The following is a 23,940-nucleotide window of genomic DNA, read 5'->3' on the forward strand; positions in this document are numbered from 1 at the left end:
GGTTGGAGGGACATGGGGTTCTCGGAGAAGTGAACTGTTACTGCATTGCGATGTAGTGCTGTTTAACCCCTTCACTGCGGCGGCTATTCCGCCGCAGTGCTAAGGGGGCGGGGCGGCCACGAGGCGGCCGCATGCTGGTGACGGAACTGCTCCGTCACCAGCGTCGGTGACGCTGTGCTTATGACGGAGCGGTTCCGTCATGGCCCTCCCCGCTCAATGGAACGCTCAGCGCAGGCGCGGAATTCGCGCCGCGCAGGCGCTCCGAGCGGGCCATGACGGAACCGCTCCGTCATCAGCACAGCGCCACCGCAGCTGATGACGGAGCGGTTCCGTCATCAGCAGACAAGGGGTTAAAGGGGAGACATTGTTTACCACGCATCCATTTCAACGTGGTACTATTACATCGTGGTTTTCACTACGCAAGTCATTACACCGACTTGCACTGGAGGGCGCTGTTGACTAAGGAATAATGTAAATTACTGTTTCTAACACCTTCCCTACTGTATGTAGACTGGAGTTGGAATAGTAATTCACACTATTCCTAAATCCAGCGCCCCTTCAGCACAACCGCGATCTAACAGACCACGTTGAAATGGCCCTCGTTGTATCGTCATACATCCGCAAGCCTCCATGTTAAGGAAGTTCAACAGTAATCAGACCTCAGAAGGCCCGGAAGGCCTTGTTCTACACCAGGTGCTTCTCTGGCACTGGAACCAGGATGAAAGGTTAAAGGAGGAGCGATTCGGAGCACTAATCTCTTCCTTTAAAACATCCCTTATAAATGTAAGGAGCCCCAAGTCCAAAGTTACGTATACATTCATAGCTAGATGATAGTCAGCAGGCCTTGTGACTGACAAATGAATAAAGGCAGCTCCGACCAATAGTACCAAGGGCAGATAAAAAAAACTATACTGGATAAAGTATCAGGATGCTAGTAGGAGGGTACCCCAACATGAAGGGACCAATAAGGGCTGCTCAGCCTTCGCCCTCTCCATGTGTGAAAGGACAGGGCTTTTTTAACATTCTTGGATAATACCAGACCAGTACTAGAGCTGACATCATCCCCACAGATGTGCACCTGACTCTGAGGGAGCTGCCCCCTCCTCCAGCAGCTGGGCGGTCACTGTTTGCCTTAAGGGTGGAGAGGGCAGCGCGAGGCTCTGAGAACCTCTCACGATGGATGTCCGAGCCCTGCGCCCCTCCTACCCCCGCATTTCTCGCACATGCAAAGATGCAGCAGCTGAGCATCCAGTAGTGGCTGGTGTGGGGTGGAATGGCGGGGTGGGTGGGACAATGGGGAAGGGGGGGAACAGACAACAATATACATTAAAAAAATACATAGAACTTACCTGTTGCCTGATGCTCTTTTCTGTGTCCTCACTGCCGTAGGCTCCTTCCTCCCGGTGCTCTCCTCCGCTCGGGCAGAAAGGGAAGGGCTTCTGCCCTAGAACGCTAAACTAGCCAATCCTGATTGGTTGGAGCAGGCTAACTCAGCGCTCATTTTGAGACTGGGGCCTGTGGCTGCAATCCCTCTGCTGCTTCTCAGGCTTGAGATTGCAGGCTTTGAAGTACGCATGTGAGATTGGTCGGCTGTGGGCAGCTAGCCAATCTGACCTGCACTCTGGCGGGGGGATGCATTACTCGTGAAACTGCACTGATCCGCACAGCTGTCGCGCTGAGCCTTGGACACATTAATAAAATGGTATTTAATACCATTTTATCAATGTGTGTGCCGGCTGCACTTCCAGCAGGTGGGGCGACGCACCTTCGCCATATTGGAGGAGCCACCCCTGTAAGGCTGCCATCTCTCTCTCAACGAAAATCCAGGCCAGAGCAAGAACCGCTGCAGCAGGCAGGAGAGACTAGTAACATTCACTTCTGCACTCTTCATAATGAAGGCTCTGCTGCCATCTAGTGGAAAACGAGGTTAATGCTGTTACTGAAAAACTCACATAATGTTAACCAGCAATTATCACTTGAAATCGAAAATCAGAAATCCTTGGGGCGCAGTGCCCTTGGCTAGTGGCGCCGGAATGGTTAAATTCTGCAGAATTTATGTTTTTCGGAGACTTTAATTTCTACCTAGAGGCTCTCACAGACAGCGACTCCGAAGTCCTAATTGACACTATGGCTAGTTTGGGTCTATCTCACCTAGCAGACATCCCAACACATCTGGCAGGCCACACACTGGATGGCATTTCTACCAATAATCCTTCTCTTAAGTTCACCGCATCATTGCCTCTGACTTGGTCAGACCAAACAACAGTTATGTCTGAACTTGGCCTACCATCTAATTCACCTGTAATCAACACCTCCAACCCCGCCTCACAAAGTTCATTTTGGCACAAAATTGAGACTTTCCAACTTATTCTAGATCTCTTCAGATCACTGCTTCCAAGGATCTAAACTCAGCTATGTCAGATTACTCTGTATGGCTAGGGTCTGTGATTAATCAGCTGGCTCCTGAAAAATACACATTATTCAGAGAAAAACCCTGGGCCCGATTCACAGAACTAACTTAAGACAAAATCCTAAACTTACTACTTTTGGTATTGGGATTTTATCTTAAGTTTGTCTTAAAACAGACTTAAGACAGACTTAAGTTTGGATTTTGTCTTAAATTTGTCTTAAGCCTGTCTTAAGTTTGTTTTAAGACAAACTTAAGACAAAATCCTAACTTCTGTGAATACCAAAAGTAGTAAGTTTAGGATTTTGTCTTAAGTTAGTTCGGCCCCTCTGTCAGAACCTTGGTTCTCTGATAAACTCAGAGCCAGAAACAACTATGCCGCAAACAGGAGTGTAAATGTAGAAACACTAGTATTGTTAAAAAGAGACTTTTACAAACAAATGATTGGTGAATACAAAACCCTGATCTTAAAGGAAAAGACCCTGTACTTCACTCATAAGACTGAAACATCTAAAAACGCAAGTAGAGAATTAGTCACTACAGTTAAGAAATCTTCCTTAAAAAAAATAACACCAACTGTAACCAAGCCTTTTGTAACACTCTGACAAACTTTTTTCAGGCCCAAGTAGAGGGTGACTATGACATTTTTACTGCTAATAATCATTCAGCCCTAGAGGCTCAAGACGTTAATCCTCCTCGAAGAGCTCAGACAAGCTGCGCTCCTCCCCACTCACTGTCGAGCAGGTATCATGTCTTGCCTATACCATTAAATCGGGCTTCCCTTTGGACCCCGGGCCCCAAAAAACTATGGGGCAGATTTACGACTTCTGGCACATCTCTGCTAATCAGCAGAGATGCGCCAGAAGAGTTGCAATGCATCTGCCCAACCGTGCGCCACCACATTTACAATGTGGCACACTGTGGCGCTCAGATGGGCAGATGAGTGACGCATCCCCCGTCGGAAAGGCGGCGCATTGCTGGAGTTGTGTCGCAAGCGCAGCGCAGCTCCAGCAAGGCTCGGGGGTGCCCTATCCCTAACATGCTGCATCACTCCTTACCCCTGCTTCAAGCAGGCGCAGGGTTTTGACGCAGCATTGGCCTTAAAAGTGACTGAGTGAGATTGTAGATTTCACTCAGCCACTTTTAGGAGGCGTTCCTGCACCGGAACGCCGCCCCCGCGCAAGAATGCCTTCTTGTGGAGCAGGGCTTTACAACGTGATGCATCTCCCAGATGCGTCATGTTGTGAGTACCCCGCACCATTCTGCTGGATTTGCGCCGCCGCTGCTTCACAAAAGTGACGCAACGGCGGCGTAAAAGAGGTGCAAGGGGCTTGTAAATCTGCCCCTATACTGTTAGCACCTGAGATAATATGCTCTTATCGTGTTAACATCTTCGAGATAATGTTTAGTTCTGATGACTTTCCCACAGAATGAAAAAGAGCATCCATTCTTCCATCGATAAAAAAGTCCATTCTTAACCCGCAGGAACCAAGTAGCTATCGACCCACCTCACGCCTTCCATTTTCGGCTAAAACAGTAGAAAAGGTCATTCATTTGGTACTGGCTTCTTTTCGTGAATTCTAACAATCTACTTGATCCCACACAATTCAGTTTTAGGAGTGAGCACTGTACCGAGCCAGCCCTAATTGTTTCCTCCGAAGCTCTAAGAGCCACCCTTGATACAGGAGGTAGGGCTGCTCACATCGTATGAGATATCACGGCATCATTCGTCACGGTCAATCATGACCTGTTGATTGATCGTCACTACAATATTGGAGTAAGGTGAGTGGGTCTCGCTCTCCTAAAATCAGTTCTGTCCGAGAGGGAACAATTTGTTGCTGTGAACGAATTTGTCTCCACCTCCTTCTGCTTACTGTGTAGGGTCATCAGGGGTCATCCCTGAGTTTCACCCTATTTAATCTTTATGTCACCCCTCTGGCCAAGCTTATCAAATGGTTTGGTTTTTCAGTAATATCACTCACTGAAGATACTCAAATTGTTGCCTCAGTGCCCAGGAATCCCAAGGAAACCGCCACTAGCTTTCATAGCTGCATGTAGGGAACTGGATGACAGATAACTGCCTCATGTTGAAGTGAGGAAAAACGGAGGTCCTCCTCTTCGGCAATGATATCTCTGTTTGGGCCCCCTGGTGGTGGCCTCAAGAATCAGGCACCTTGGGCTCCAGTTAGGAAAGTCAGGAATGTTGGGATTCTTTTTTTACAATAAGTTGTCTTTTAAAGGCCAAATCAATGCTGTGAAAGGAAGTGCTTCCTTTCATCCCCCCAAAAAACATTGGTCACTGCTCTTGTTTTATCCAAATTGGGTTACTGCAATGGTCTTTTCCTGAACATGCAGCAAAGACTCCTCAATAAACTTCAGATTCTGCGGAATGCAGCGGCCGCCTGTTGCTGGGGACTCCTAGGCACCAGATGGCCTCACAGGCTTTGGTCAAGCTACACTGGCGGCCTAGAAGGAAGCGTATCGAGTTAAAAGGACTCTGGATTGCATTTAAAGCTCTGCATGATTCCGGCCCGACTACCTAAATGCGAGTTTACCTGGTACACCCCTTCCAGGAGGCTGCTCTCTTCTACAGATAAGAAAATCAAGGGCATATTAACAACGGCCAGCGATAATCATCGCTGGCCATGCTTAGTGATAATTATATTACAGCAGGCTATCTCTGGTATTTATCGCCCTGGTAGCGCGTTATTAACAACAAAAATTCCAGAGATAACAAGGACATCGCCCTTTTGCAGGGAACATCGCTGATTTTTGCAAGCCAAAAAAGCGGAGATAAAGCCCTTGTAAATAAGCCCCCCATTGTTTCAAAGTTCAGATGTTCTCCATGGGGCGGCGGAAGCTCATAGCCTGCATGGCCAAACCGTGGAACACTCTTCCCATATATCTGAAAGAAACTTCAAGTCTTCTTCCCTTCAGAAAATCTTTAAAACGTGGCTATTCTGCCAATAAACTCTGACCCTTTCTGTTAATATCTTCACCCACAAGTAGCACCAAGATGTCCCCGGACAATCGAGTGCTTTATAAAAATTAATAACATAACGTCTATAAAAATGAGTGACGAGGAGTCTGAACTTCAGAGGCGGACGGTGTAACAACAAGAAACTTTTGGATAGGGTGATAAACTCGATTTGCAATCACTGCGCTCTTTGCGCTTTATGACGGAGCAGGGCAGTCCACAGTATGGATACTATAACACTGGTTATTCCATTTCTGACAGATCACAATCGTGGCGCATGAAGAAAACAACTCCGGGGCACCTAAAGGATGGGCCCAAAATGATATCATTTCATGCAAATGCAGAGGGTGGGCGTATAAGCAGGGTTAGTTTTAAAGTCATTAAGTTTGTCAGTACATTATTGGTAATTACGTCGCCAAAGCAGTGGAGAAGAGATGTTTTAAGGCATGGGCAAAGTGGGCTCTGACCCAGGAACCTTACCTTTCTATGTGACCCATTATTAAGCCTTCAGGCCAGTCCCAGGCTGCAGAGAGTTTTTTAATAACCATTTTTTTTTGCCAGGCTGGCCAGCCAGGATAGCCCCACCTGAGAGATAGTGAGCGAGAAATACCTTTTAGATTCTAGTTAGATTCCTCAAGCACTGTATGTAGCCTTTAGTTAGTGAGTAGGCCGAGCCCAACTGCATAGGCCTTTGCTTTTATGCAGCATGTGCCTCTTACTGTGCAGTAGAGATTGGCATTGTGTGCCACCACTGTGACTGCATTGTCCTGGTGGAGCTGCCACTAGATTCCGGGTACCGTCCCTTGTAGCACAGGCAGTGAAATAAACAGAAGCCCTCCTCAGCACGGTATGCCCGAATGGTGCTGACAGATTAGCTACACCACACATTGGGGCAGATTTACAAGTTCTGGCGAATCAGCAGAGATGCACCAGAAAACGTGCGACATGCAAAACTACCCGCGCCGCATTGTAAATGCGGTGCGCCGTGATGCACGGATGGACAGATGCATGTCGCATCTCGTGGCGTAAGGGCAGCGCAGTCCTGGAGTCGTGTCGCAAGAGCGGCTCCAGCAATGCTTGGGGGTGCCCTATGCCTAACGTGCTGCATCACTCCTTACGCCTGCTTCAAGCAGGCGCAGGGTTTTGACGCAGCATTGGCCTAAAAGTGAGTGAGTGAAATCTTGTAGATTTCACTGCGTCACTTTTACGAGGCGTTCCTGCGAAGGAACGCCCACATGAAACCTGACGCAGGTTTCAGGGTTTCATGGGCTTTACAACATGATGCATCTCCCTAGATGCGTCACGTAAATAAGGCTCAACGTGGTGCATGGTTTACGCCACCGCTGCATCACAGAAGGGACGCAACAGCGTCATAAATGTGTCGCAAGGGGGTTGGAAATCTGCCCTATTGTAGCTAGAAGGTTCGGTTGGACCACTAGCCTTTCTGCTTTTCAGTTGCAGTCCAGCTGGAGGCTGCTTGCAATGAGGTGGGGCCTGATGGTAGGTCACGTGTCAATGTGCAGTGCAGAGCGGCATTATAAGCTTCCTTCATGATTGCTCTGCCCATGTGGAGTCTGTGCTGGGCCAGTGCGATCGCAGCCTAGGGCCACCTGACCCAGAATCCCTGTTTCACACAGAGGAGGGACAAGCGCATAGTGAACAAGAATACCACTGCCCATATAGACAGGCTCAAAAGATGAGGCACCAGTCCACTGGACAACATGCGGTGAGCTTGTTCAGGCCCTCCCTTTTCGGCTTCTCTGGAGCCGGTCAGCCAGAGAGAGACTGTTCTTTCCAGGGTTGGGCCCAGATGAAGACCTACTAATGACCTGGGTCGTCAGTGATCCGACCACAGCTGTAGAGGATGTGCATAAGCTGAAAATGGATCATTCATTCAGAGTTTTTAGAGCACTGGGGCTCAAACTATGTTTCGCCCAGAGCTTCCAAAATCCTTAACATGCCCCTGATTACCAAAACATTTATTTTCACCTGCCTTCCCCTTGCAATAGTGTCTTAAACTGGTCCTCTTCACCGTAAAGGATTTAAAAACATAACTACCAATAAAATTTGTTTAAAAAAAAACAAAAACATAACTACAAACATAAGCATCTGATCTGTGAAAACAACGCTTACACATTGGAGTAGGGCCACCTCGTCCAGGGCCGCTTCGGAGAACTTTCTCCCACTCTTTGCAACTTTGACAGCAACGAAGCGCTTCTTCCTGGAACAGATTAGACATATTAAAAACATAAGAACAAGATGGTCTAGAAAAGGAACTGTGAGTGTCAGTCAGTCAGTCAAGTTTATTTCAGGTCCAAGCCCATCAAACTGAAAAACAATACATACTCCACGAGGAAACATTAAAGAACAATATTAAAAGACATCTTACAGTGAGATATCCCATAAAAATTCACAATTCTCCCCAATATTTAAAAAGCAACTCTCAATGAACATCCCCCTTCAAAATCCTAAATAAGCATTGGCAATGCCAATAGGTTTGGCGCATGAATTAAAGTGCCTTTTGTGCCACAGATGGGTTTAGGCGCTCAATAAGTGTTCATTCATCTTTGCACTCTGTCATTCATCTTTGCACTCATTCATCCATCCATCCATCCACTGATTCCTGCATCCACCCTCTGAGACAACCGTAAAACACACACACAAACTCAACAACATATACAAGATAAATTAAAAGAATACTAGTACAAACCATGCTGTTGCTTAAACAAGGTGGGCATATGCTGGCAATAATGACATTAAACATAGCAGTGGGTGTCAGTATTGTAAATGGTCCATCATTGGTTTAAATTTCCAGCATGGACACCACAGTTGAACCGATGTGTGTGAAGGTGAAAACAATGATGCTCTAGGGACAGAAGCATTCCATAAGGGTCTTCTGGTTTAGAGCACGGGTACTCACAAACGTCTTCCCGGGGGCCACAAAATGTGCTCTATGGTGTGACCGAGGGCCGCACTGATGCCGGGGGGGGGGGGGGGGGGCTAAAGTGGGTGTATGGGAAGCAAATCATGTATATCTAGCGGCTGATTTTACAAGTGAAGGTGTTCATAAAGTTAAGGGCCTAGTTACTTCCTTTCCCTAACTGCAATTAACCTTTAAATGAGTGTTTGCTGTATATTTAAGCTTTTGTTTCATGTGAGTGCTGAGTGCTGAGTCGAGTAAACAGCAGCCCAGTGCTGCTGCTGCCCTGGGGGCCACATGTAAACGTCAGGACGGCTGCATGTGGGCATTAGACCATACTTTGAGTATCACTGGTTTAGAGGATGTGACCATGTGGGATGTTACGCAATGCAGATGAAATGAGCCGCAAGCAAGCGACCTGTTAGCTCTGTTGTTAAAGCTTTAATATTCTCTTTAGAAACATTAAAATAAAAAGAGGAGAAGAATCACATTTGATAATAAAGACTGGCCAATCAGGCACTGACACTGAAGAACACTCACAGATGGATGTACACATGTGACTAGATAATGCTGTCATTCCCAGGGCAAGAGAGCCAATTACTGATGTGGACTAAGCCACAAGGTTTGCCTTTATATAATGATGTGGTGACCCCATGACCAAGACAATAGGCTTGCCTTGAATATATTTTGATTGTTAAATATTTTTTATTGAAGAGGTATAGATGAGCAATAGTAATTCATAATAAATGTAGAACAATGAGAGTCGAACTTATATACTAATACAGTTACTAAGGATGCTAAAAACAATGACATAACTTTATGAGTATGTCAGTCAATTCAATTCAATTCCAATATTTATTCAATCAAGTTAAAATGATCAAAAAAGCACAGATAAAAAGAAACATCGTTTCATAAAAGTAGAATTACCCCCCTCTAGTTCATCATAAATCTAAGATAAAAAAACAAGCTTAATACAATCAAATTATTTCATATGTTAAAAAATACAGTAAAATTGGGTTAATCATGAGGTAGGCTCACAAAACTTGACACCCCACCCTTCCTTTTTCTCATGCAGGCCCATAGGAATGTCGCTACCGAAGAACAAGCCAATGGATTGGATAATGATTTTAAGAAATATAGTGCCACCCGACACTGGTTAAAATTCCTTTGTTTTAAGATTGGGGTGAGGGAGTGATTCCTTTCTTTCGTATAGAGCCTGCAGAAAAGAACTAAATGCAACTCTGTCTGTGATGAAAGATTGTCACATGGGCATATACTTAAGTCTGAGTGATTGTGTGTTTGTTCTGGGTACCCTAGCATCAAAGGAATCATGTTCAAGTGGAACCTCAGCAATATGAATCTATGTTGCGGCCAAGTGACATTTACTAAATATAGAAACCCCTCTTCTGGTAATGGAGGATGTTGACGGTAGAAACAGACCGCTCATTTCTCTTTATGGTGTTCCTTTCGCTTGTACTCAGACCTCAATAAAAACATATTTGTGACTTTTTGTTTGGAGACCCGTCGGCAAGCCAGTGGATTATAAAACAAGTCAGGGAGGACGATCTCCTTTAGAGCAGATTCCACATAGCCTAGCCATCTAGAAGTCTTCCACTTATCCATTCTTAAACAGCTCTTTATTATTGTTTGGGTGAGTGTCACTGTATCTCTCCGCCAGATTGAGTGCCAGAGGAGAATCGGGGCTAGCTGTATAGAATCAGCAATGTAGGATATGGCCAATTCTGAAGGTAAAAGCATCAAGGGAAGTACTATTAATCACAAAGGCAGAACACACAATGTAAAAAACTTCATTAACTGTAGGACCAGTAACTTAGTCTATCTGATAGTGTGTCCTTGCGATAAAGGATACATTGGTGAAACTTCACGAGAAATAAGACTAAGAATCACGGAACACAAATCAGCAATCAGAACGAAGAAAAAACAGCCCCCTTAGTTGAACATTGGCTGGAACTGAATCACAAAATTGAAGACCGAAAATGGTGTGGCCTCGAGGTCATCCAGATAAATGTACGAGGTGGTGACCATGTAACTAAAAGGAAAAAGGGTGAACAGTTTTATATGTCCAACTTTGATACATATAAAAGTGGCCTTAATAATAAGGAAGAGTGGGAAAGACTGATCTAATTCTCTTTAGTTCTGACATTAAGCTAGTTTTAACCACTTTATATTGCTCAGGAATAATACAATTCTATTATTATTATTATTATTATTTCTGAATTTGTATAGCGCCTGGTTACACTGTCAGTGTGTCCCCGCGCTGTCAGAAGAGTCAGTTGCTCCGTCAGTCAGAACAAGACGGGTTAATCTTTAGGAAAGAGGAATGTTTTAAGTTTCCTGCGGAAGATGATCTCCGATGTTTCCACTCTTAAGCTCAGGGGGAGAGAGTTCCATTTGTGTGCCGCCAAGGTACGAAAGGATCTACCTCCCATTCTGGCTTTCTTGTGTCTGGGGACAGCGAGGAGGCCTGCTCCTAATGAGCGGAGTTGACGGGTGGGCGTATAGGGGCAGAGAAGGTTCCGAAGGAAGGCCGGGCCCTTGTCATGTACGATCCTGTGACCAATACATAGGACCTTGAAGTCGATCCTTTCATTGATCGGAAGCCAATGTAATGTTTGTAGGGATTTTTTTGAGGCGGCTCTTCTGGGCAGCCGGAGGACCAGGCGAGCGGCAGCATTCTGGATTGTCTGCAGTCGCCGCCGACTAGTGGCGTTGGCGCCTAGGTACAGGGCATTGCCGTAGTCCAGTCTTGACGTGACAAGAGCATGGACCAGGGTCTTCCTTGAGGATTCTGGGAGCAGGTCGATGGTTTTGCGGAGTTTCCGAAGAATCGAAAAGCACGTACCAGCTACCCGTCTGGTGTGGTAGTCGTAGTCAAGCTTTGAGTCCACCCATACTCAAAGATTCTTGACCTGATCACTGGGGGTAGGGAGGGGCCCCAAGGTCTGCGGCCACCAGGCAGATGACCAGACTGAGGGGGGTTTTCCTACAATCAGCACCTCAGTCTTGTCACCGTTAAGACGGAGGCAGTTCTTCGCCATCCATCCAGCCAGCTCCTGGAGGCATGCTGAGAAGTTCGCGGCGGCTTGTTCAGCAGGTTGGGTCAGAGCGACCACCAGCTGGGTGTCGTCTGCGTATGTCACTACTTCCACCCCATAGCGTTCCGCAGTAGTAGCCACGGGGGTGACATATAAATTGAAAAGGGTTGGACTGAGGCTTGATCCCTGCGGCACTCCTTGACCGAGGTCAAAGGTGTCGGATCGAGCTCCTCCTTGCTGTACCGAGAAGCTACGGTTGGTAAGAAAAGATTCCAGCCATAACCAGGCCATGCCTGTCACTCCTCCTTTCTTCAGACACTGTAGCAACGTATGATGTGCTACAGTGTCGAAGGCTGCGCTGAGGTCCAGGAGCACTAGTGCCGCCACATGCCCTGCGTCCACGTGCTTCCTCAGTGCCTCAGTCGAAAAAAGGAGGGCTGATTCTGTGGAGTGGCGGGCCCGGAAGCCCGATTGGTTAGTATGCAGGAGGCCTCTGGACTCTATGTGTGCTGAGAGTTGTTGGTTGACCAGCTTTTCCGCCAGTTTAGAGAAGAAGGGTAAAAGCGAAATGGGGCGCAGGTTGCTAAGCTGGGACGCACTGATGTGGGGTTTTTTCTTAAGAGGTAGTACGACTGCCTGTTTCCACCCGTGAGGGACCTTGCCAGTGTTAAAAGAGGTAGACAATATATGGCCAACATAAGGTGCCAGAAGACTCATGGCACTGGCCAGGAATTTGGCAGGGGCAGGATCGTGAGGGGAGCCTGATTTGATTCCTTTAGCCGTGGCTATCAGGAGGTCCTCCGTCGGAACCTGGAATACTGTGAGGCAGTCTTCGATCTTTGCCTCCCAAGTCGCTTCTTCCTGAGGAGGAAGAAGGTTGGAGCCAGTTCTGGCATCATCAGGGAAACTGGTGTAAATGTCGCGTACTTTTTTGTAAAAAAATTCCGCGATGGCGTTACAAGATTGTGCTGAGGTGTCAGCATGCTCTGAAGAGGGGGGAGGTGTAGTGATCTCTTTATAGATCCTAAAGAGTTCCTTGGATGAGCAGTTAGCACTGTCTATTCGATCAGCGTAGAAGGTCGCTTTGGTTTTCCTGATTAGGAAGTGGTATTCTTTTAAGCTAGCTTTGTACACATCTCTTGCCTCTGGTGAATAGTTCTTTCTCCAGGCGCGTTCGAGCCTCTTACAGGCTGCCTTGGTTTCTCTCAGAGCTGTGCTGAACCAAGGTGCAGTTTTAGTTTGTCGCTCCGGGCCCTTATTGGCCCATGGGGCAGTGATGTCCAGGGCTTTAGTGATGTTTCCGTCCAGGGCCATGCAAGCCCTGTCAGCATCTACTCCTAAGTCTATGGGGGAACCGTTTAGTAGGAAGTGATGATTAAAAGAGTCCATGGAGAAACGGGCCCTTTTCCTTTGTTGTTTATTGGCGCAATGGTGGGCTTGTTTGCAGTGAGTCTTGACTAGGAGGTGAAAGGGGACTAGGAAGTGGTCGGTCCACAGCAAAGGAATGGGAGGGTCCTGCTTCAGATCCTCCAAATTGTTAAAGATGGGGTCAAGTAGGTGCCCCTGACGATGGGTCGGAAGGAGGGAGGCTGTTTCTAATTGTAAGGTTTGCAGCTCTTGGCGCAATTCTTGAGCAGCTGAATTATTGAGGTCTTCGAAGTGGAGATTAAGATCCCCTAATACTAGGAACTTCCTGTATCTCATAGCCAATGGGGTAACGTTCTGGATGAGACTTTCCGCGAAGTTTCTGCTACCTCCCGGGGGTCTATAGATTAGTAGGCCTTTAATGACCGTATTTTTGTCGATATCGATGGAGAATGCTCCAGTTTCGCTATCTAATATATTTGCAGGTTCGAGGGAGCATGTCATATTCACTCTATAGATTATGGCGATGCCGCCTCCCCTTCCCTTAGGTCTATCCTGCCTGCAAATTGCATAACCAGGGGGAAGGGCCTCCCTGACTTCAGGGTCTGAGTCTTCGTCCAGCCAAGTTTCCGTGAGGCATAGTATGTCCCATTTGTTGTCTATTATAAGGTCGTATACTTCTAGTTTGTGCTTTTTGAGGGAGCGACAGTTAAGCAGTGCACCACTGATTTTCCTACTGTGCTCTGGTTGAGCGTTGTCGTTGGGCGTACTTGTTTTGGGATGCTTATTAAGGATAAAGCCACAGTGTTCGCAGGGATTTGTAGGACTACGTATACTGAGATCAATACTGTGCTCACATACCTTTAAGTATTTGTTACGAAGGCTGAGGAGCTCCTCTTTGTCGTATCGGTTATCTGGGAGGTGCGGACCAGGGGGTCTGGCCCCGTGCCCCGGTCTGCCGCGGACGAGCGCAGACGGGCTTGCCTTAGGCGCGCCTTCGGCGCGCAAACGGCGCTCCCGCTGCGCTCGTCCGCTGCGCTTCCGCTGGCAACACATGATATGGGCGGGGGAGGGCGTGGCCTTGAAAGTGGGCGTGGCCTGTGCGTCGCCGGGGAGGCGAGTGAGGGGTCGTTGCAGCCGTCACGAGGGACGCTGTTTGGGCTAAGTTCTGGTAAGTGAAGCAACAAGCTTCTGGTAGAATATACACAGATAAAAACAATTTTTACAAGATTTTAAAAGAGCGTGTCTCCTGGCGTCTGCCTGCGGAGCTCTGACACTTCAGGAGGCGGCGCACGGCGCGCGCGCTTTTAAATGAGGTCCCACAGGGGGCGTGGCCTTGAAAGTGGGCGTGGCCTGTGCGTCGCCGGGGAGGCGAGCGAGGGGTCGTTGCAGCCGTCACGAGGGACGCTGTTTGGGCTAAGTTCTGGTAAGTGAAGCAACAAGCTTCTGGTAGAATATACACAGATAAAAACAATTTTTACAAGATTTTAAAAGAGCGTGTCTCCCGGCGTCTGCCTGCGGAGCTCTGACACTTCAGGAGGTGGCGCACGGCGCGCGCGCTTTTAAATGAGGTCCCAGAGGGGGCGTGGCCTTGAAAGTGGGCGTGGCCTGTGCGTCGCCGGGGAGGCGAGCGAGGGGTCGTTGCAGCCGTCACGAGGGACGCTGTTTGGGCTAAGTTCTGGTAAGTGAAGCAACAAGCTTCTGGTAGAATATACACAGATAAAAACAATTTTTACATGATTTTAAAAGAGCGTGTCTCCCGGCGTCTGCCTGCGGAGCTCTGACACTTCAGGAGGCGGCGCACAGCGCGCGCGCTTTTAAATGAGGTCCCAGAGGGGGCGTGGCCTTGAAAGTGGGCGTGGCCTGTGCGTCGCCGGGGAGGCGAGCGAGGGGTCGTTGCAGCCGTCACGAGGGACGCTGTTTGGGCTAAGTTCTGGTAAGTGAAGCAACAAGCTTCTGGTAGAATATACACAGATAAAAACAATTTTTACAAGATTTTAAAAGAGCGTGTCTCCCGGCGTCTGCCTGCGGAGCTCTGACACTTCAGGAGGCGGCGCACGGCGCGCGCGCTTTTAAATGAGGTCCCACAGGGGGCGTGGCCTTGAAAGTGGGCGTGGCCTGTGCGTCGCCGGGGAGGCGAGCGAGGGGTCGTTGCAGCCGTCACGAGGGACGCTGTTTGGGCTAAGTTCTGGTAAGTGAAGCAACAAGCTTCTGGTAGAATATACACAGATAAAAACAATTTTTACAAGATTTTAAAAGAGAGTGTCTCCCGGCGTCTGCCTGCGGAGCTCTGACACTTCAGGAGGCGGCGCACGGCGCGCGCGCTTTTAAATGAGGTCCCAGAGGGGGCGTGGCCTTGAAAGTGGGTGTGGCCTGTGCGTCGCCGGGGAGGCGAGCGAGGGGTCGTTGCAGCCGTCACGAGGGACGCTGTTTGGGCTAAGTTCTGGTAAGTGAAGCAACAAGCTTCTGGTAGAATATACACAGATAAAAACAATTTTTACAAGATTTTAAAAGAGCGTGTCTCCCGGCGTCTGCCTGCGGAGCTCTGACACTTCAGGAGGCGGCGCACGGCGCGCGCGCTTTTAAATGAGGTCCCAGAGGGGGCGTGGCCTTGAAAGTGGGCGTGGCCTGTGCGTCGCCGGGGAGGCGAGCGAGGGGTCGTTGCAGCCGTCACGAGGGACGCTGTTTGGGCTAAGTTCTGGTAAGTGAAGCAACAAACTTCTGGTAGAATATACACAGATAAAAACAATTTTTACAAGATTTTAAAAGAGCGTGTCTCCCGGCGTCTGCCTGCGGAGTTCTGACACTTCAGCTCGTCTTATCCGTCAGCATTAGATTAGTAATAATAAAAATTAGCTAAACAGTGACAATTTTCTTTTTGTTTTTCACATCGAAGGGAGATGGGCAATTTGGGCGGACATAATTCAGATTGTTTTCTCGCCTAATTCATTACTATCATGTCTCCTAAGCCAAGATTTTGGAATACTGTGATTTGACTTAGAACATATTTTAGTCCTGTTTTTTTAATATATAAATAATAAATAGGAATAAGGTATGTGTATCTCCAATGCCAGTAAGTTTAAATTTGGTTGAGAAATAACCGCAGCAGACGAGTTGGTCTAGTTTGTTGGACGGTTCACTAAAGATTGTTTAGCAATAGCATACATTTGATGAATATCAGTGCTCCAAAATAAAAATTAATGGAAAGGGGCGACCACTCGGTCCCCCCGAACGTATGGTGGAGTACCCCGATCCCCCCGGGAGGCCATCTTGGGCGGGAGGCGAGTCTCGGCTGGTATGCCCGAAGCGGCGTAGCCGGGGCGCGCCTTTTCCCGCCCTGGAGTGGGTTGTCCTAGACGCTGACGCCGCCGACCACGCCCCCGGGGGGCAGGCGGAGGCGGGTTTACGCCCGCCCGAAGACGGATAAAAGGAGCAACAAGCCAAGAAAGCATCCTCTTGTTCCTGTGCTCTGAAGCTGCACCTCCCCGCTGCACGTGAGCTCGAGACGGAACGAAGAGCCAATTTTGAGCGTTGTAATGTTTCTCTTTGTTTTACAGATATCTTCGCTTGAGAATGCCGGGCAAGAAGATCGGAAAGCGGGTCGGGACCGATCAGATGCTCCGCATGCTCATAAAGGAGGTAGCCGATTTGAAGAAGCAGATGGCGGCTAAGAACGGGGAGGGAGGACCGAAGCGAGTCATCGGACCAGCTTTGCCGGGAGTAGTTCCTGGCGGGAGAGGCAAGAGGTCCAAACGGGGGGCACTTGGGGGGGAAGCCCCGGTTCCCGAGACTCCACTTGAAGAGCCAACCTCGGTTCCGAAGGAGGGGCATCCGATCCCCGTGGTGGTCACCCCCGTGAACGGGGAAGATATGCCTCCCGAATTGGCGGCGCAATTAGCAGCGTGGTTGGGAAAAGACAGTGAGGGCGCCACGGCTGACGACGCCCGGGCAGTAATGAAACAACTGCGGGAATCTAGAGAGGCTGCGAAGGCACCATCTTCTGTTCCCCCACAGGTTCCGGCGGCTGAAAGTGCAGCAGGCCCAAGTTCGGCGGCAAGTGCAGCTCCTAGTTCAGGTAAGCGGCCATTGCCGATTGCGGGGGAGGGGTCTGTGCCTTCACGAAGGGAAAAAGTTGCACAGCATGTTCCACTGGAAATTAAGGAAAAGATTTGGGCGGATGAGTATGTGAACATGTTTTCTTTGCTTACCGACCATTACGAGATTGAGCATGTGAAGAGCCAAAAGGAGCTCATGCATCCGAGTGTTTGGCGCGCAAAATGGCCGCTTTTAAGGTTGACGAAAACATAGGTACTTGGGGCAGAGCGTGGGGCATTTTTACCTCCATCATGGGTGAGCGCAGGCCCGAGTTGTTGACCGAGTTGCCTATTTATCAGTCACGTATCATGGAGTATTCTCTGGCGTATGGGGGCAATCAGTGGTTCTGTTATGACAATATTTTTAGAAAGGCTAAAGAGCACGACCCAGTTCTAACATGGGATTGTTTCGACTCCGTCTCGTGGCAGAAAATGGAGAGTTCAGGAATGTTAAAGGTGCCATTATCAGGGAGTAACGGGGGTGAATCTTCCCGCCAATCCTCTGGGACACCCTTTCGGACGGGTGCAGGTAACGAGCACCACTCGAAGTCGAGTGGCAACGCAGGTAAAAGGGGGATTTGTTGGAATTTTAACAGGGGAAAATGTACGAGGCCCCAAGGGTCTTGCAAGTTCAGACATGAATGTGGAGGGTGTGGGCAGCCATCCCATCCTGAGTCCATGTGCAGAGCCAAGACGGGTGATAACGGTGGTAGGGGAAGCGCCAAACAGGTTTGAAGTAGTCCGAGGGGCGCCTTTACCTACTCCGATTGATACCATGGCAATGATTCCTTGGCTCAACGAATACCCGGATCATGCTTCCGCTGGGGTGTTGCGGGACGGGTTTTCATATGGTTTCCGCATCCCAGTGGGGGATTTCCAGGGTGTAGCAAACTGTAAGAACCAACTGTCGGTCTTGCAGCATACGGCGGTGGTACAGGTAAAGATTGGGAAGGAGGTGACTCGAGGTCGTGTCGCCGGTCCATTTGATTTGCCACCGGTTGCTAACTTTGTTTGTTCCCCTCTAGGGGTGGTCCCCAAGAAGGACCCGGGTGAGTTTCGGCTAATACATAACTTGTCAGCCCCACGTGGTCTTTCCGTGAATGATGCGATAGACCCGGAAGTGTGTTCGGTGCGGTACGCATCTTTCGATGAGGCCGTCGCCATGTTGAATCGCCTGGGGCCCGGGGCGCTGATGGCAAAATCAGACATCGAGTCAGCGTTCCGGTTGCTCCTGGTACACCCAGACGATCAGCGTCTCCTTGGTTTCATGTTTCAGGGTCGCTATTACATGGATAGATGTATGCCAATGGGATGCTCGATATCTTGTGCCTATTTTGAAAAGTTTAGTTGTTTTCTGCAATGGGTCTTCACAAAGAAGACGGGTTTTCAACATGTTATGCATTATCTCGATGACTTTCTGTTCCTGGGGGCAGCCGGGGATCCAGAATGTGGACAGGCTTTAAATGAATTTTGTGTCTTAATGAACCAATTTGGTGTGCCACTGGCGCCAGGTAAGACTGTGGGTCCCTCGACTTCCCTCGAGTTTCTGGGGATCGAGCTTGACTCGGAAGAAGGTTGTTTTAGATTACCCAAGGAAAAAGTGTTAAAATTCAGGACATCCCTTGAAACATGTATTCGTGCGACGAAAGTAAACCTGCATCAATTGCAACAAGTGGTGGGCCAGTTGAATTTTGCCCTGAGAGTAATGCCAATGGCCCGCCCCTTTTCCCGCTCGATTGCACAAGCCATGGTCGGCCTGAAGGAAGGACATCACCGCACGAGGCTCTCGGCAGAGGTTCGCCAGGACATGCGCATTTGGTTGGCGTTTCTGGCGGATTTCAATGGTCGAATTGTCTGGAACAAACCGGCGGTGTCCTCCGAGGAGCTGGGGCTTTGGACAGATGCGGCGGGGAGTATAGGTTTTGGTGCCATATTTGGTACACAATGGTCGGCTCAAAAATGGCCGTCATGGTGGCACGAGTGCGGGCTGACGAGTAACATTGCTTTTCTTGAACTCTTCCCTATTTTGGTGGCCTTGAAAACATGGCCGGAGGGGTTTCGGGATCACTCTGTGGTGTTCTGGTCTGATAACATGACTGTGGTTGAGTGTATCAATAGTCAGGCAGCACGTTGCAAATGGGTTCTGAGACTGCTCAAGGACATTGTGTTATTGTGTATGCAGTTGAATGTGCTCTTTAGGGCAAGACATGTCCCGGGGGTACTGAACCAAGCGGCTGATGCGCTTTCTCGTTTCCGTATGCAGGCCTTCTGGGGTTTTCTGCCCACAGCGGACCCGGTGGCGGCACCCTTTCCCGAAGCTCTCTGGTCTCTCGGTGCCCCGAACTACAAAACCTCGTGGGAGAGAGTTTAGCACCCAGGACAAGGAAGGCATATGAAGGGGCGTTCCGTTCCTATTGGTCCTTTTTGGGTTCTGCTAGGGGGGAGCTTTGGGGCCAGGAAGAGCTTGTCGTAAAATTCTTGCTGTCTTTACATCAGGCAGGCAAATCAGTAGCTACGGCCCAGAGGCATCGGGCCGCCATTTCCTTTATGGCAAGGGCTCATGGGATCCAGGACCCGACAGCGTCTTTTGTGGTGCAGAAAGCGCTACGGGGGTGGCAACGCCTGGAGGGTCGCAGAGTAGATGAGAGGCACCCGATAGGTCTGGATAGGTTGGCCCTGTTGTTATCCGTACTCCCTGCGACATGTTCATCCCAGTATGAAACAGTGTTATTCCGGGCCGCCTTTGCGTTAGCATTCCATGGGGCAATGCGGGTAAGCGAACTGGTGGCGAGGAACAAGCGGGATACGGTGGGGGGACTGTGCCGAGAGCACATTCAGGTAAAGGGGGAGACAATGACTGTCTCGTTTGTCAGGTCCAAGGCCGATCAGGGTTCGATAGGGGATTGTGTAGTAATACATCGGATTCCCGGTTCTCCCATGTGCCCTGTTGTTTGCTTAGAGGAATATTTAGCGCAGAGGGCGTCATCATGGGGGGGGACCTTGTTGAGGCACGCTGATGCCACCCCACTGACGAGATTTCAGTTCCAGCGGGTGCTTGCAATGGCGCTTTCGGCCGCGGGTTTGAACCCCGGCGAGTTTGGGACCCATTCCTTTCGGATAGGGGCTGCTACTGAGGCTACAGCCAGGGGTCTGAGTATAGAGAAAGTGAAACGTTTGGGGCGTTGGTCCTCGAATTGTTACAAGAGGTATGTGCGGTTGCACATGTTGTGAAGCTGCTATCATGTACTCACGCTTCTTGTTTTTGTTTGGTTTACAGTTTCGCAAGCTCACGAGGCGGGGCGGGCTGTGCAGTCGACCCGACACCTGGGAACCAGCGGTCAAACATCACCGGCTGCGGAAAAAGTGGTGTGGGTCGTGGGCCACTCATACGTGAGGCGTGCCGCGGACGTATTCAAAGCAGGTGACATGATTCACGTGGCTGGGGAATACGGGTACAGGGTGACCTTCTACGGAAGGGGCGGGCTCTGTATTGACCAGTTTCAACATTTTTTGGAGGGTTTGTTAGGGCGGACAAGGTCACCGCCGTCTATAATCATAGTCCATCTTGGGGGTAATGATTTGGTAACCACTGGTAGACGACTGCTTCTCGAGGCAATGCTTTCCACTGTAAGTTGGTTGGCGAGAAGAGTTCCAGGGTGCACAATTGCATGGTCCCATATGATTCCACGAAAAGTGTGGCGGGGGGCGATTTCGGTTTCTGCTCTGAATCACTCAGTGAAGAAAATAAATAACAAGTTGGGTAGATTGTTTCGTTCAAGTACACTACATTCTATTCTGCATGGTTGTATCAAGGGGGACAGTATGTATTTGGGAGATGGGGTCCATTTGTCCCGGGTGGGGAATGAGTTACTCATAGGAGACCTCATAGCCTGGCTAAAGAGTTTAGAACATGACCTTTAGGCAGGAGTTGTTGTGGGGGGTCCGGATAGCCGGTCAGCTATCCGGCCTGTGGCGGTAAGTTCATGATCGGTGAGCAGTAATTGGAAGATCCCTATGGGGGGGCGTCACCCATTACGGATGGGAGCGCCCGGGGGAGGTGGCCATTGGCCCCTCAACGGGGAGGCGGTCCCTTCTAAGGATGGGCCGCCGAAAGAAAAGGAAAGGCGGTCAAGGCCCCTTCCTTGATAGGAGGGGCTACGGTCCCCTCCTGGGGAATTTCCCGGGGCCAGGACACCTGCGACGGCAGATGTGGTAAGTTGTGTGGGGTGGGGAGGGGGTTTACGCTACCTTCTAGACACCTCACACGAGTCCTCAGACGACCTTTAAATGGCGTTGAGTTCATTGGGGCCCCCGTCAAGTCAAGGGAAATTGGTAGATGCATTTGAGGTACAGCCTCTGTGCGGTCGCCCCTCCCAAGTGGGGGGGGGGTAATTCTGGTTTAGGGATCTGACACCGGTTACGACCTTGCCGTTGGCCCTTAACGTTAGGATGTACAATTTCAAGTTAAATGTTTTGCAGGATGTTAGTTCGGCTAGGAGAACCTTTGTATTAGAAATATGTTAAGGTTAGCCAAACATCGTAATGTGGAAATGAAATTGTACATAATATGAAACTGTTATTTTAATGTTTTGATTTTGTTTCATATTTTTAATAAATACGGCCGGGAGGGTCACTCCCTCCCGCCTTCCAAAAGTTCAGAACTGTTTCCGTTTTCCCATCCTTGGGGATTGCGTCGAGAGGGGGTGGCGGGTATCTCAGCCATATGGAAAGGGGCGACCACTCGGTCCCCCCGAACGTATGGTGGAGTACCCCGATCCCCCCGGGAGGCCATCTTGGGCGGGAGGCGAGTCTCGGCTGGTATGCCCGAAGCGGCGTAGCCGGGGCGTGCCTTTTCCCGCCCTGGAGTGGGTTGTCCTAGACGCTGACGCCGCCGACCACGCCCCCGGGGGGCAGGCGGAGGCGGGTTTACGCCCGCCCGAAGACGGATAAAAGGAGCAACAAGCCAAGAAAGCATCCTCTTGTTCCTGTGCTCTGAAGCTGCACCTCCCCGCTGCACGTGAGCTCGAGACGGAACGAAGAGCCAATTTTGACCCACCCACCAGCCCCTGAAGACAGCAAGTGGTTTTTTAAATAAAGTTTTGATGTGGTAACTCTATTTCTTACAGGTTGCGATGATGGACGTGTTATTTATGTATGCAATAAAGAGAATGATCATCTAGAGTATGTTTTTTCGAATAAAGTTTTGCACTAGTGTTGATCAGTAATCATACGTGAAGTAGTTATGGTTGTCTTTTAATTTTGAATTTTAGTAATTGTCGTATTTATTTTGGTCAGGCGGTAAGGTCATGATCGGTGAGCAGTAATTGGAAGATCCCTATGGGGGGGCGTCACCCATTACGGATGGGAGCGCCCGGGGGAGGTGGCCATTGGCCCCTCAACGGGGAGGCGGTCCCTTCTAAGGATGGGCCGCCGAAAGAAAAGGAAAGGCGGTCAAGGCCCCTTCCTTGATAGGAGGGGCTACGGTCCCCTCCTGGGGAATTTCCCGGGGCCAGGACACCTGCGACGGCAGATGTGGTAAGTTGTGTGGGGTGGGGAGGGGGTTTACGCTACCTTCTAGACACCTCACACGAGTCCTCGGACGACCTTTAAATGGCGTCGAGTTCATTGGGGCCCCCGTCAAGTCAAGGGAAATTGGTAGATGCATTTGAGGTACAGCCTCTGTGCGGTCGCCCCTCCCAAGTGGGGGGGGGTAATTCTGGTTTAGGGATCTGACACCGGTTACGACCTTGCCGTTGGCCCTTAACGTTAGGATGTACAATTTCAAGTTAAATGTTTTGCAGGATGTTAGTTCGGCTAGGAGAACCTTTGTATTAGAAATATGTTAAGGTTAGCCAAACATCGTAATGTGGAAATGAAATTGTACATAATATGAAACTGTTATTTTAATGTTTTGATTTTGTTTCATATTTTTAATAAATACGGCCGGGAGGGTCACTCCCTCCCGCCTTCCAAAAGTTCAGAACTGTTTCCGTTTTCCCATCCTTGGGGATTGCGTCGAGAGGAGGTGGCGGGTATCTCAGCCATATGTACTTGGAGATTGTTTAACTGGGAGATAGTTCAGTTACAACTATGACTACATGACATTTAAAGATGGTAGACGCGTTTATACAAAACAACAGGTCTATTTTAAAATAAATAATAGATGCGGCATGCCCTAGGGTATTTTACCTCTATGCGGTTTCGACACATTTACACTCTTGTGATAAATGAATGATATCTTTATCAAGTTTTATATTGAGCAAAGAAACATGTAGAAAATGTAACTCCACCTCTATAGGCCCCTCTCCGTACTACCCTCACTGGCCTCACCTATAAACCAAGCTCGCTGGACCGACTTCAAATGCTATGAGGCAGACTCCACCTCTAAAAACCCTCTCTACCTTAAACCCAAATAACCACTACAATGACCCGCTACCCTCCAACTGCCTTGCCGCTCCTCCCAAGCCATTGTTCCTTGCTGGACTGCAATAATCAACGCCTCTTTCCAGCAGGGTTCAATCCCGGCCCCTTTGAAAGCCGGCCAAGTCCTCCCTATTTTAAAAAAAAAACATTGCTGGATCCTGCCACCCCTGACAATTTCAGATCTATCTCCAATATCCCTCTGTTAGCCAAAGTGTTAGAGAAGTGTGTCCAACAGCAACTAAGTCAGCACATCAACAACTTCTACCTACTTGATGACTTTCAATCTGGATTCAGACCGGGGCATAGCACTGAAACTACTATGCTCCACATCGTCGATGACGCCCTCCTAGCCCTTGACCAAGAAAAAAACCTGCCTTCTAATCCTCTTAAATCTATCCTCCGCCTTCGATACGGTCAACCATGAAAAACTATTCGAACGCCTTAAACTCAGGATGGGTCTGGATGGCGTTGTCCTAGAATGGTTTAGGTCCTTCCTCCATAACCGATCTCAGAGATTACTCATTAACAGCAACTTATCAGCTCCCACCCCGGTCACACTTGGAGTCCCTCAGGGTTCAACCCTGTCATCCACCCTCTTTAATCTTTACTTAGAACCACTCACTGAAGTTCTTCGTACCGCCAACATCTCCTACCACATGTACACGAACGACACCCAAATATACATCAATATTGCATCA

General features: G+C 49.1%; 1 protein-coding gene across 2 annotated transcripts in view; it reads right to left on the minus strand.

Annotated features, from left to right (window-relative positions):
* Positions 1-23,940, minus strand: part of LOC147693147 (SRSF protein kinase 3-like) — a 164,743-nt gene that overhangs the window by 78,911 nt on the left and 61,892 nt on the right. For both annotated transcript variants that reach the window (XM_086936892.1, XM_086936893.1), the window contains exon 4: positions 7,518-7,605. In XM_086936892.1, the coding sequence (XP_086793018.1) occupies positions 7,518-7,605 (88 nt within the window). The remainder of the gene's footprint in view (positions 1-7,517; positions 7,606-23,940) is intronic.

Source organism: Lissotriton vulgaris, chromosome 9 (genome assembly GCF_964263255.1).
Source record: "Lissotriton vulgaris chromosome 9, aLisVul1.2, whole genome shotgun sequence".
In the NCBI taxonomy this organism is placed as follows: Eukaryota; Metazoa; Chordata; class Amphibia; order Caudata; family Salamandridae; genus Lissotriton; species Lissotriton vulgaris.